The 14,396-nt window shown below is 36.4% G+C and overlaps 1 protein-coding gene across 1 annotated transcript in view; it reads right to left on the bottom strand.

The window, feature by feature from the left end:
- Positions 1 to 946: 946 nt before the first annotated feature.
- The window catches only part of vps13c (vacuolar protein sorting 13 homolog C), a 624,410-nt gene continuing 610,960 nt past the window's right edge, over positions 947 to 14,396 (bottom strand). Inside the window, exons 77-80 of the mRNA XM_039771364.1 lie at positions 8,389 to 8,480; positions 6,671 to 6,794; positions 3,514 to 3,600; positions 947 to 1,623 (exon numbers count right to left, since the gene is read on the bottom strand). Of these exons, the coding sequence (XP_039627298.1) occupies positions 1,522 to 1,623; positions 3,514 to 3,600; positions 6,671 to 6,794; positions 8,389 to 8,480 (405 nt within the window). The 3' untranslated portion in view covers positions 947 to 1,521. The remainder of the gene's footprint in view (positions 1,624 to 3,513; positions 3,601 to 6,670; positions 6,795 to 8,388; positions 8,481 to 14,396) is intronic.

Raw genomic sequence — 14,396 nt, 5'->3', positions numbered from 1 at the left:
ACTATCTCTGTTAAATGGTCTTCTATTTTACAACTGAATAAAACTAATTTTTCCAAATATCCCATAATACATCATGCATCCCCATCAGCCTCACACTTAAAGCTACAGGTACGCAGTCTGTAGAGGCTGCTGTCTCGTTTGTGCTTTTTAACGCTTTTATCATTTTGATTTTTTTTGGGACTGCTCACCGTAAAAATCACGAGGGCGTGCATAACCGTGGATTGTCTTAGCGGGTCTTGAGTTTGCTGAACCAACTGAAACTCAACTGTAAGCCTACTCAAGCAAGACTGATTGAGCTAAGTTTTCATTACATGAGCGTCAATACCGCCAGGCTTCTCAGGCATGTCAGCAGAGTTTCCAGACGTGCGGTATTCATACCAAATTGTTCAATTTTTGAAAGTGTGCGGCAGGGAACATTTTTGATTTGGCAACGTTGACAGTAGCAAAACTTCAAAGGGGGCACCCCACCTAATGTTAATAGCAGTAAAACTTCAAGGGGGGACGTCCCTCAATGTCATAGTGGTGAATGTTCAACGGTAACCCAACCCGGACGTCTACAGACTCAAAACTCCCCCCAGTCATCAACAGCGCCATTATAGGTGGTTTTTCAGCTGTCATTGAGCTGGAACTATTTCCAGGACCCCACAACAACCTGCATGTCTGTTTTTAACACTTAAATACATCCATCCATCCATTTTCTAACCCGCTGAATCCGAATACAGGGTCACGGGGGTCTGCTGGAGCCAATCCCAGCCAACACAGGGCACAAGGCAGGAACCAATCCTGGGCAGGGTGCCAACCCACCGCAGACACTTAAATACAGTAAATGCATTAATGCTTTCATCTGCTGAATCGTTTGATGGCTACTAAAAACGAAAACAAACATCCCTAGGACACATGAAGTGTATAAAACACAAAAGACATGAAAAACAAAAAGTAAAAAAACTGTATTTTGCAAAAGTTTTATTTGCATCATTTGAATACTAATACTTAAATCAATAATGCATGACATCAGTATTAATCGGTTTTAATAAATGGCTTTATGTTTTCTCACCAGTAAGCATTATGATGAACCACCATACTTTAATAAAAATGAATTTAATATGGTGATTTTAAAAAGGTTACCATTTTACAAACAATACCATGAACTGATTAGATAGACCACCTCACATGCAATAGTGAAGACCTGCATTTTATAAAATAATAAAAGTGCATTTAAGTACCCATACCATCTTTTGATATTCAGCACATTTTTGATTTTGAGGACTGTCTAGTGATGCTAGAAAATCCTGCCTACAAAATGAAGAAAAAGTGCATGCTGTATCAATACAAATCACACCAAATGTCTTAATTATCACTTTAGTATAAGTTCTTAAACCGTTGACCACTGTTACATATTGTATTGAAATTATAAAATTAGACAGAGGTCCCAATTGTTGTATTTTAAATAGATATTCAACAAATAAAATCTTTGAACCATGCCAAAAAAAATCAGATTGTTTTGTTTCTAAAGGCGTTATCTTAAGGTACTAACATCTGACTTAATAAACGGCTGGACTTCTGCCTCATCAGTCTTTGCTGCTGTCTTGATGTCCTGGAATCTTCTATTGCAATAAACATTTTCTGGAAAAGAAAAATCTATAATTAGACAATAATATAAATATGTGGTTATAAAGTACAGCTAGTACTAGACTAAGGTATACAGTCAATACCGAAGGAAGAAAGTAAAGGGCTAAGGTGACAGCACAATAAGAAGATATGAAAATCAAAAGGTTAGAGTTTACTGACCGTGAAATTAAGTATGTTCAAAAGAGGCATGAAGCGCATTAGCCATTACATTTGTTAAACATATCTCAAGATATGTTGTCTTCATTTTTAATTATTGACATGTACAGATACGTAACAAACATAAATGTATGATGTATATGAAAGTGTAGTAATTTAATAAAAAAAGACTGTATTAATGTTTCACATGTGCCTTATGGCAAAATACATTTATGTAACTCCAAGAAATTTAAATGTAAGCTTTTTATATATTCAAACTATACTGTATATTAAAATTAAAACTTTCTAATCTCAGTTACTTGTTGACAGCCCTGCTACAAACATAAAGGCTTTTGTTACAAGGACTCACCCAAAGCTAAAGTCAGACAATGTAGTGATGTGTGTGTTATGTAGTATAACTACTGCAAGCCTTATTATTAGATTGCTGATATACTTGAAATACATTAACACAATTAAATATTTAAGATGAATTGAGTCAAGGGTTTTCTTATTATGTGTAATAAGACTGACATATGACATATTTTTGCCTATGGAGAGATAATTTCATATTAATTTAAGTCAAAACTAGAAACAATAAAATGCAATATACTACAGGCTGAATCTTAAAACTTAATATTTGATAGTTATTTTGCATACATAATACAAGGTTAATTTTGTAGCATCAGGACAATGGCAATTTTTTATACAATCTGAGTATCCCTAATCCAAAATACCTGCAACCATAAATTTCAGATATTTTCTGATTTGGGAACATTTGCATATACATAATGAGATATCTTGAGGATGGGACCAAAGTCTAAATACAAAATTTATTTATGTTTCATATACACATGGTCTGAATGTAATTGTATGCAAAATTTTCAATAATTTTGCTCATCAAACAAAGTTTGTGCACAGTAGCATTAGAAGAGTACCTGTAATCATTTATTAAACAACAGCAATAACAAACAATGGCAGGCTTTCAGTCTCCACCTATGATGGTGTGTTTTGATTAAAAGGTTACTGTTCACAGAGAATCAACAACAACAAACAAGTGAGTAATGCACATAGGTCTGGCAGTGATGATGGCTGATAAACTGGCAGCAGCAGACCGTCCTATGTTCTCAATAAGCTGTATAAGACTTTTAAAGTGCTGTGCAAATTTTATCTGGTGTGCATAGGAGAGAGTTTAAGGGCTTTGGTAATGGCTATTGTGTGCCGAAGCAGATAATATCCTCTCCTTTCATCCTCCTGCAGACAGGAAGATTGACAGCTCTCCTTCTCCAATATCACTTCTGGTTTCTATCTTCATGGACCTGCCCCTTCCTGCCCAGATGCCATATAACCTATAGCAACTACCTTCTTGGCCAGTCCACTTCATGATACTCATGTCAGACAAGACTTTTTGTGTTGTACACATTTTTTTAACCTTTTTGCAATCTTTAATTATAGAAGGTGTTCTTAGCTGTCAAAACAAACTACATGGAGTGAGTAACATAAAAAATGATGAGTTTGGGTGGAGTATTCACTTAATAAGAAATAAAGTAAACACAAATTCCTGGTTTTTCATAGTTAGTCTGTAATGCTGTCCTATTAACATTTTAGTTTTCTTGTCAGCTTTATTTGGTTAGTTTCACATTTTGTGCTTATTACACATGGATTCACCTAAATTAATAGGATTAAAAGACTTCTAATAATATGCAGTATAGATAATGTATGCTCACTCAAAAATTTTAAAAGCTACATTACCATGGCAATCTTCTCATCTTGAAGGACGATATTTCTAACTCTTTCTTGATTTTCATCTTTCTTTTGAAATATCAATATTCCTTGATCCTGTGAAATGGTACAAACCAGTTTTTTTAACAAATTCATAATGTTCAGACTTCTTTAGGATTTTTGGGTATCCACTGAGCTTTATGTGACTTTGCTACCAGGAGTCCTTCATGTTTGTCCTAAAAGATCACTCTGGAGGCCAAACATTTACAAAAAGTTTGCCAATATTAAACAAGATAGCCACAATGAGAGATGAGCACAAGGTGAACACAGAGTACCAAATAATAACAGCATAACAGCAACCTGTTTCCGCTTGTGGGCCTTGTTAAATAGATCTTAAACTCTGTGTATGAGGTAGGGAGGTTTGTCAACTTGTCTGTTTTAAAAAGAAAACAAAACGAATATTCCTGAACTTCCATCTCTCTCTGCCTTTACCTCAGTCTTTCTTTTAAGATGTCAGTGAAGGAGCTGAATAAGTAACAAGAAAAACAGACACACTGTGTAGTTATTGTTTCTGTCTATCTGTGGATCGGCTGGCTGGCTTGCCACTAAAAGACTTAACACTAGAATCCTTGAAGCTTACGAAAAAACTCTTAATTCTGGGCCACCTTAAATTCCTTCGCACCTCTCCATTAGTGTCTTTTGTTTTGTAAATGTGTTGATCAGCACAAGCAGCCTGCTATCCCTTAACCTACCCATCTCCTGACCCCCACTCCCCCTAACACTTCAGCTCCACACAGGGTAAAAGTTCTCCCAACTCAAGGCTCTTCATCTGGGTGTGAGGTGCCTAGAGTTGTATAGGGTGAATAATATATTGTTATTTGAAACACATGCATTTCATGTGTGTTTCGTGTATACAACAATCTTTGCAAATGTAGGATAACAGGAAATGTGAGAAATACATTTTCATACGTTTTTCATGTTATAGTACCAATGACAAAATTTTGACATGAAGTGTATACTGTGTGAAGACTGATGTCCAAATATCAAATAAACACTTTCACAAAAGGTACACATATAAGAAAACAAGCGCGCTTTTATTCAATAGTATAACCGAAGAAAAAGAAATCAGGTTAGGGTATGATTCTGACATGACCGCTTGGGTGGTGTAGCGGTAAGAACTGCTGACTCATAATCAAGAGGTCGTGGGTTCGATTCCAGCTGCTTCCCAGAATTACCGATTTGAGTAGTCAGCTGCTCTCATTGTTACTATTATACAATATAAACATACATTTGATTTGAGTCTGTAACAGCCTGTGTAAATTTATGGTACTTGTACAGGTTAGCGTTTTTTTTTTTATTCAGTTTTATTCTCTCAGTCATGTTCACTCTCCCCCCGATCTGACACTGCTGCTTTCACATAAAGACATGATATAACAGAGGTGAAGTCAGATGAGGATTCCACATCAGAGAAAGAGAACAGAAGCTCTCCCCACAAGAAATGTCCGCTCACATAAGAACAACGCAGATGCAACAGGTGTAAAGGCCAAAGATGGTACCATTTGCATGCAGCAACAGGTTTGCCATCATGCTGTCAATTAATCGGACACACGCATGACCTTCAGCGAAACAGCAGGGCTTACCAAGCTCGCAAAAGTATTGTGCAAAGATCCATTTGCGATTTTATTTCTTGATGGTCTTTATATGAAAAACATTTATATGTTACTTATATAAACACCATATCAAATGTCGTTTACCTATATTTATTTACTTATCTTCCTACAGCGTAAAGTCAGAAGTAGACCGCAGAGCTTCCTGTGTTTGATCGACACGGCATGCTGGCAAAGTACATATGCAATGTCACTCCTTATTCAAGAAAAGATCAGTTATGAAAAATGCAATGGCAGCTTCCACCTGCAGTTACAGACACTTCAGTACGCGAGCGACTCTCCACGCTAGTGTTTAGATCTGATGGTGTATGTGCCCAAAAAAAGTCTGACTGCATTCTCGTACCATTGCTCACGTACTGAAGTGTCAGCATGGCAATGACAAATGCACCACTCAAGCAGTCGTGTCAGCGTTGTACCCTAACCCGATTTCTTTTTCTTCGGTTATATTCTTGAATAAAAGCGCACTTGCTTTGCTATACGTGTACCTTTTTTCGTGAATTTCCCCTTGGGATTAATAAAGTATCTATCTATCTATCTATCTATCTATTTATCTATCTATCTTTTGTGAAAGTGTTTATTTGATATTTGGACTTCAGCCTTCACACATTATACACTTTATTGTCAAAATTTTGTCATTAGGACTATAACATGAAAAAAGTTTTCAAATGAAAAAACATTTCTCGCATTTCCTGTCATCCTACATTTACATAGATTTTTGTAGACATGGAATACACATGAAATGTATGTGTTCCAATTAACAATATATTATTCACCCTATACAACTACAGGCACATCACACCCAGATTAAGATGACACTTGAGCTGGGAGAACATTTTCCTTCGAGTTGAGCTGTGGCCGTTGGGGAATGGGATAGCAGGCTGCTTGCTGCATGTGCTGATTGACACATTTACAAAATTTCTCCTCCTACAAGGCAATCCATGACTTTAAGTTATCTGCACAAGAACTCAAAGGCCCTTTCCACCTGAGATCCTGAAGCTCTCCTGGGGGTACTCTCTATTGTTTCACACAGAGCATTTATAGATCAGGCTAAATCCATATAGACCCATGAACTCCTGAAGTTACCTCACCTCACCCCACCAATTGGCCACTGCCATCTACCAGCATCTGGGTGTATTGGCCTCCCAGTCCAGGCAGTAGAATTCTTTTCAGCTGACAAACAGACTCACAATCAGAATAATTTTACTTCACAGATAAATATTTTAAAACTTTATAACTCAAACGTATTGTTGCAGCACTCAAGGAATCTTACAAACAGAAGGACAGATGCCAAACAAATGGTACAATAAATAGTTATTGTCATTCACAGTTCATCTCTCTTGATAAAAAACTTACTTTCACCTTCTAAATTTAGGAAAATTGTAGTTTTTTTCTTTCCTCAGTTATTATTAAATTACTTAATTGCTGATACACTCTAGCCATATTTGTGGAAGAGAAATATTATCAAGAAGGTAAAACTGAAATTAAAAATCATTAAGGCATATTCTAATATTAATCCATACCTTACTGTACAGTTTCAGAGTGTTCCCATCGACAGTAGAAGGACGGGTAAAATTTTCAAACATACATTCCCAGTCTTTGGTGAAATGTCCGACAAACTCTATTTCTTTTATACACATTACTCTCCTAAAAAGTAAAAACAAATATTACTAAAAAGTGAAAGGTTTGATATTTAGCCTAAATAAAAGTAGTCCTAACATATAAAGATCCTGTGCATGGGCACAGAAATGCATTAAAGATGCTTTTATGGTATGTTTTCCAAAACATTAGTTCCCCTCTCAATCAGTTGCCTACAAAATGGCAGTGCTACTTGACATAATTTTTGGGGTTTTATTCTTCATTTTGTATGAAATAGATGTGGTTTTGTCTAGTATTCATGATATTCTACATCAGTCCAGGGGTGTGTGTAGTTGGGAAATATGGTTGATATCTTAATAAGTTGCTGGAAATGGTTAACTATAATGGGCCTCATTTTTGTCTATGCTCAAGTACCTTGATGACTACTTCTTTCCTTGTTTAGAAAAGGATAGTTTTGTGATTAAAGATTTTTAAACAAGCAACTGGAGAAGCAGAAGAAAAAACTGTGCTACGTATTTTAACCCTCAAAAAGACTTCAGGTCAAATTTGACCCATTTTTGCATTTCAAATTTAGGATAAAACCTTGTTACTTTTATTATGTTTCCCCCAATGGAACAAAAAGTAAAACAAATGATCTCACCATGACTTTTATGGTCAGTTCTGACCCACTATTGACACAATTAGGGTGGTTTGGTTATTCATCACCCATCCTAAATGTCATCTTTTCAGTTTAGAAATATGAAGGCTTTACAAAATACAAAAAAGTTTCCAAATATCAGTTTTGTACAACTGCTGCACATTTTGAATCCTGCAAGGTCTTTCATGTCAGTTTGCATCTTCTATTTACTTTACTGAATTTTATTCTCATTTATAGTAGTTTGTTTGTTCTTCATCTATAAAATCTTTCCGGAAATAAGGTATTAAACTCAGAAGTGTTAAGACTTTTAGTGAAGTGTCCTACATTTACAAATATCAAAATCATTTTTAAACATTACATTTTTATACACCTAGCACAAATTTTGAACATTGCCATATGCCTTGGTTCAGTTTTGACTTAACACGTTTAGAACCCATACAAAAAATCTGCTGGATTTGAGATGCTCCTTTTGTTCATAACCCATAAAACCATCCTAAATGTCATCTGTTCTAAATGTTTGGATAATTTGTACTATACAGTAGGTTAAGATGCTCAATCACTATAAAAAGGGATTCAAATTTGATGTCCAGGGCACTTAAAAATGGGTGTCAGAAACAGGTGTAAAAAGACCCAGAAGACAGAGCACTTGAAGACTTTATGAGGATTAAATACAAATACCAACACTGTATATAGCTGTGCATGTGATATTGGATGTTATTAGTAAAGTCTCCTACTTTTGTGTGTTTTTGTAACATTATTTCATATGCTTGAGTTGATGATTTCGCCAGTAGGTGCTGTAGATGTTAATCACATGCTTTTGCCAGACTAACTACAATCCAGATCTGGAAAAAGTGTAATCAGATAGTTGGTCATTTATGGTGTAACAGAAACCCGACACTGTTATTAGTCTGGCATTTTATTAAATATTTACATCAGCTGGGAGGCAGTCTTTCCAAGTGCACATTCAAAATGATATGACAAAAATGTAATTTATAAAACAATTACCTGTTTGTTACAATTATATTTGTGTTTTTGCTGCCTGGCAGTCCATAATGACTATGAAATATCTCATCTTCTAATTTCTTTATTTCAGATTTCTGAAAAATAAATACAAAATAAATAAAAAAACAGTCACAAAGAAACAACTAAAGTACATCTTTTTAAAATAGAATTAAAAATTCTTACCAATCCTTCCCAAGTGTACTTTTCAGGAGTGCAGCTCTTTAGAAAATGGTAAATATCAACTAATAAAAATGTTATTTAAAAATTTTAACCTCAGAGTCTATTTTAAATATTCATATATTGCCTAACTCTCATATGAATTATTAATTGTGGTTACAACAGAAAATGAGGACTCAAAAGAATATGACGTAAACATTATACATTATAAACACTACATCTCTTACAGAAAATGGCCAAAACGAATACAACAAATGTGATGAGCTTGGATTTCAGGTGAGCAGTCTTATATCAGGTTCTACATAAAGCATATTTTTATTTTGTTTTATTTCTGGAAGCTGTGGAAAAGGCCTCGTGGTGACTGTGCATCCAGCTGCGGGACCCATGGAGTACAGGTAGTGCACAACATGGACACAAGTTGGGGGCTGATCACCCACGGTTGGTTCGCCCGGGCAAGGGTGTCTGATGATTAAAGACCCAAAGCATCCTATGACCCTGGGTCCATCTCTTAAGAAGCATCTAAGTAGCACCAGTATTCAAAAATACATGAACCATTCAAAATGCAGATATGCATATTAGTCAGTACTGGGCAAACATGGCTATGCCTTTATCTCTTGAAAGAAGTTCTGAATTAACTGAATGCTCATTTTCTTAAACTATTTTCCTCCTGATTTAATTAAGATTTTAGGTTGAATTCACACAAAAAACAGAAAAAGTCAATAGAATTTTCCTCTATTTTAAATGCAAGAATAAAATATGTTTTCCTTGTTTTTTACTGTTACACTTCCTTTTTGACTAAGGTGACATATTTTTACAAAATCCAAACTCCCTCGTGGAAAGCCAGATGTTTCTAAAAATAAGGACAAGCTAACAGCATGTATTACATATGCTCTGCCCTCTCATCTACATTTTACTTTAATTTAAGCAATGAGAAAAATCTTATAAGCAGTTACTCCATACTATGTACTCAACTGATTTCTACAGAAACTTAAAAATGTACTTTTTTACTCTAAATTTTCAACGGTATCTTTAGAAACTTGGTGCTGCATCAAATTTGCTTTTGTGACATTTTTATTTTTCATTTAAAATTCAGTTACAAAATACAGGACAACAGCATTACCATTACATACAAAATACTATAATGTTTGTAAAGCTTACTAATAAAAAATACAGAAATGTAAGCACACTTATTACATAATGAATTCACTTTTTAAGAAATAGAAATGAAGTACATATTGTAGATAGTTGGATGCTTTTCACCGTTAAACAAATATACTGTTGAATGTGTTTTTTTGGTTGTAAGAGAAACATTACAATAAAGCTTCAGAATAAATTAAAAACAAATATGACATAATAATTATAAAGTAAAATTATTCCTCATTATGCTGCATAAAAAGGAAAAGAAGAAAAGGTAGGTAAGAAAGCATGATGCACAAACTGGTATAAATCATACTTAAGGAGAAAGAGAAGAGCCAGTCAGATAGATCAGGTCCTGTATACTGATGCACAATGTACAAAGCTCAAGCTTGTAAAGCTGATAATTGTCAGTATAAGACCCCTTACATCACAGAAATGACCAGAGTACAGGTTTGATAGCATTCTATCAAGTAATTTTTGAAATTGTAAATCAATGCACTTAAGGTTTGAGGAGCTGAAACAGAAGTTGCCAAATGAATGAGAGAATCTGGTTGTAATAAAGACTTTTTAAGAACAAGACTTTTTCTTAAGCTAGATATACTGAGGCAACCCTAACTGGTTAGCATCAACGTCAGATTGAAGAATGGTTTATAGAACAAACCACCTAGGTACTAAATCTGTCTTTGAACGCACAATGCCTGAAGTTTTTAAGGTGACTATAGTTAAGTTACAAGCTCTGGCTTCAAATGACATTCCCCGTCAACTAACCACTTATGCACAAGGTGTACCACTGGCGGGACAAAGCTGTATTTCAAAATTGTTTGTGTACACTTGTAGATTCTATGGGGGAAAGACAGGCATCCTGGTTGAGACAAAGAATGAATTTTTACCAGGAGCAGTTCAACCCCCCACATGACAGGTGACAGTGTTCCTCAGGGCTGAACCTAATTAGGACACCTGCAGGGTGGCATGGGAGTTGGAGTCTGGAAACGCAGCCCCGTTGGGGTGATTGGGTACTGCAGGGAGGAGTACTGCCGTGGTTTCCATATGACACAGAAGTGCTCTGGATGACTTGGGCACGACACCAGAAACAGTTCCTGGGTGGGATTTAAAAGAAAGCCCACAGGCTTAGTTTTTTGAGATACGATATGGAAGGAGGAAATTTGTATTTGTGCATTGTGGCTGGTGTTCTTGTGCTCTTGTAAAGGTGGTGTTGGAGGTGAATACAAATATTTTATTTGAACCAGAATTGTGATTGGGCATTATTGTGTTTGTGGTTTGAGGCTCAGTGGCACACCCTTGTGGTTACAATAGTGCAGTAAACCCACAAGTCAATCAAAAGCAATAACGGTACTTTTACATATCCAAAGGTGTCTTCTTTCAAATAAACCATATGTTTTAATGTTACCTGCTCTCTTTCATTTTTAAAACATGCGAATTTCACACACATTCCCTGAGGTGAGTAGCGCCTCCCAACTGAGTGAATATGCTTTTATCAAAGTCATCTACTTCAAGCCACATACAATTGAAAGGCTCATTACCTTTGGATACCTGAGTTTCAGCCCATTCTAATTATGTACAGTTGTCTATGATTGTGCACTTATACAACATGTCATAGCTGGACATAGAAGACCAGAATAAATGGCTTCTGCAACGATTCATCTTTATGCATTATGCACAAAGCTCAAGTCACATTCTGATCACAGTTTTCACCGTATTTAGAATGTTGCATTTGATAAAAGACTTGATGCTATGCTTCATTTGAAAGTAAAATTTTTAGTATAATTTTGAAGTGTTGCAGCATGCAGTTTTACAGTTCAAGTGTCATGGTTTCAATTACCATACCCGGACACAGTTTGCTACACATTCTCACTGCGTTAGTTTTCTGAGCAGTACAGGAAATTTTTCTTAGTGTAACTATCAGTACTTTTATGCAGTTTAATGTGAGGACCCCCCGCCTCCTTCAATCGAATGTCACTGTATCATGCACCTCATGTTGCTTTGTCATAATCACATAAGAGAAAGAAAGACAGTTCTGTTGGTGGCTTGTTCATGGTATAACCCCCCCCCCAATCCAAAAACACACACACACTCACCCCCATCTTCAAAGGCATCAATTGTGTTGTCCAATACTTTTTATCCGAATTTTCATCGCACTCACCTTCAAAACCCAACTTACACTGGAAACAGAAAAAATTGCAAGCAGAAAATAAAATCGAAATTTGGCTTTTTGTTCAGAAGGGATTATGAAGCAAGGGCAATTAAAACAGCATAAAAAAAATCTCACAAAGCTCTGTTGATGCTGTCAGTGGCAGAGGCAGGGGCAATCGGGCAAATTATACTGTGAACAAATCTCATGTGTCAGTAAAAGGCATTGTCCCTACAGATATAACACAGCACTGAAAGAATCTGGTATGAAAACATATACTGTAGTATGTATGTACAGTAATCCCTCCTCGATCGCGGGGTTGCATTCCAGAACCCCCTGTGATAGGTGAAAATCTGCGAAGTAGAAACCATATGTTTGTATGGTTATTTTTATATATTTTAAGCTCTTAGAAACTCTCCCACACTGTTTATAAATATTCTTCGCACAGTTATACAGTAAACCCTTGTTTATAGCGGTTGATCCGCTCCAGACAGATAAATGAATTTCCAAGAAGTGGGATTCTTTATTTATAAATCTAATATTTTTGCAGTTAGAGCATTGAAAACCTGTTTACGACCTTCTAAATACGTTTTTTAACATTATTAGAGCCCTCTAGACATGAAATAACACCTTTAGTCAAATGTTTAAACTGTGCTCCACGACAAGACAGAGATGACAGTTCTTTCTCACAATTAAAAGAATGCAAACATATCTTCCTCTTCAAGGTGCGCGTCAGGAGCGGAGAATGTCAGAGAGAGTGAGTCAAGTAAACAATCAAAAATCAAGAGGGCTGTTGCGCTTTTAAGTATGCAAGCACGGCAATAAAGCGGCGCAATGAAGGGATCAATGTGAAGGTAGCCTTTCAGCATTTTTTACAGGCGTGTCCGTATCTTCTAAGCAAAAGGCCACTGTGCAAGCAACCCCTCTGCTCACACCCCCTCCGTCAGAAGCAGATAATGGGGCCAATCATACGTCTCCCTGATGGTATTGCATTATGGATAAGTATCTGCCTGTATTTCTCAGAGAGAGTGAGACACAGAGAAAAGCAAACAATGAAAAATGAATACGGGCTGTTAGAGCTTTTAAGTGTGTGAAGCAACGCGCGGGAAGCATTACGTATATCATTGAGGAGTTTTATTTAATATGTAATACGTGCTCTAATTGCGTAGCTTCTCAGCCATTTGCCAATAGCGTCCCTTGTATGAATCAACTGGGCAAACAAACTGAGGAAGCATGTAACAAATTGAAAGACCCATTGTCCGCAGAAATCCACGAACCAGTGAAAAATCCATGATATATATTTAGATATGCTTACATTTAAAATCCGATGGAGTGAAGCCGCGAAAGTCGAAGCGCGATATAGCGAGGGATTACTGTACTTAATTTATTACAAACATGAGATGCAAAAAAAAAGAAAGAAAGAAAAATAAATAATGCACTGAACTTTTGTGGGGCAACTGCAGCAGAAGATGGGTGAACCGCAGCACAAAACCTACTACACAAAATATAAGCTTACTCTGTGTCTAGTGGTAAACAGAAATGAATTCAAAAGTCAGGCAAGGAAAAAAAAATTAAAGGTTTGGATGAGTAAATAGTTATACGTGTATAAATTGTTTACTTGTTGCTTCATAGAGATATACAGTATATATATATATATATATATATATATATATATATATATATATATATATATATATATACACACACACTGTGTATATCTATACTAATAAAAGGCAAAGCCCTCACTCACTCACTGACTCACTCACTGACTCATCACTAATTCTCCAACTTCCCGTGTGGGTGGAAGGCTGAAATTTGGCAGGTTCATTCCTTACAGCTTCCTTACAAAAGTTGGGCAGGTTTTATATCGAAATTCTACGCGTAATGGTCATAACTGGAAGCAGTTTTTCTCCATTTACTGTAATGGAGATGAGCTTTAACGCCGTGGGGAGTTTCGTGTGACATCATCACGCCTCCCGTAATCACGCAGTACATAGAAAACCAGGAAGACCTCAAAAAGCGCTCAAGAAAACATGCATTATATAATTGAGAAGGCAGCGAAACAATAAGAAGCGAGCGAGTGACATATACTACCATATATTCATGAGTGTTGCCAGCTCGGAAAGAAAGCACGGTGTAAACCTAAACTTTAAATTAAGTTCATAGACAGGCTACGCTGGCGTTTCACATACACACAGGTAATGCGGGATACAAGTTTAATGAGAGGACGCGGGATATAAGCGAGTTTTGATCACTTTGTAACTAAGTTAAAATTGTAGGTGAAGGGGTGTGCTATGCAAATTCGAGACTGTGTTTGTGGGGTATTGACAGTTAGGGCGGGTGGGGGAGTCACGTCATCATCTCCCTCCCACCTCATTTTGCTCTGAGCTGAGCTCGGCGGCTAACGCCGTCATCCGAAGCAACTTCCTCAGACTGCCACCAAATACTCACAGAAAAATCCACAAGTTAATACACACGCTGTCTCTATAGAGTTTCTACACACTGAATCCTCCAGGCACTACTTACAAAAGGTCACATTGACAATCGT

Source organism: Polypterus senegalus, chromosome 12 (genome assembly GCF_016835505.1).
Source record: "Polypterus senegalus isolate Bchr_013 chromosome 12, ASM1683550v1, whole genome shotgun sequence".
NCBI classification, from domain to species: Eukaryota; Metazoa; Chordata; class Cladistia; order Polypteriformes; family Polypteridae; genus Polypterus; species Polypterus senegalus.
Note: the sequence above shows the minus strand (reverse complement) of the source record. Positions and strands in the feature narration are given on the sequence as shown.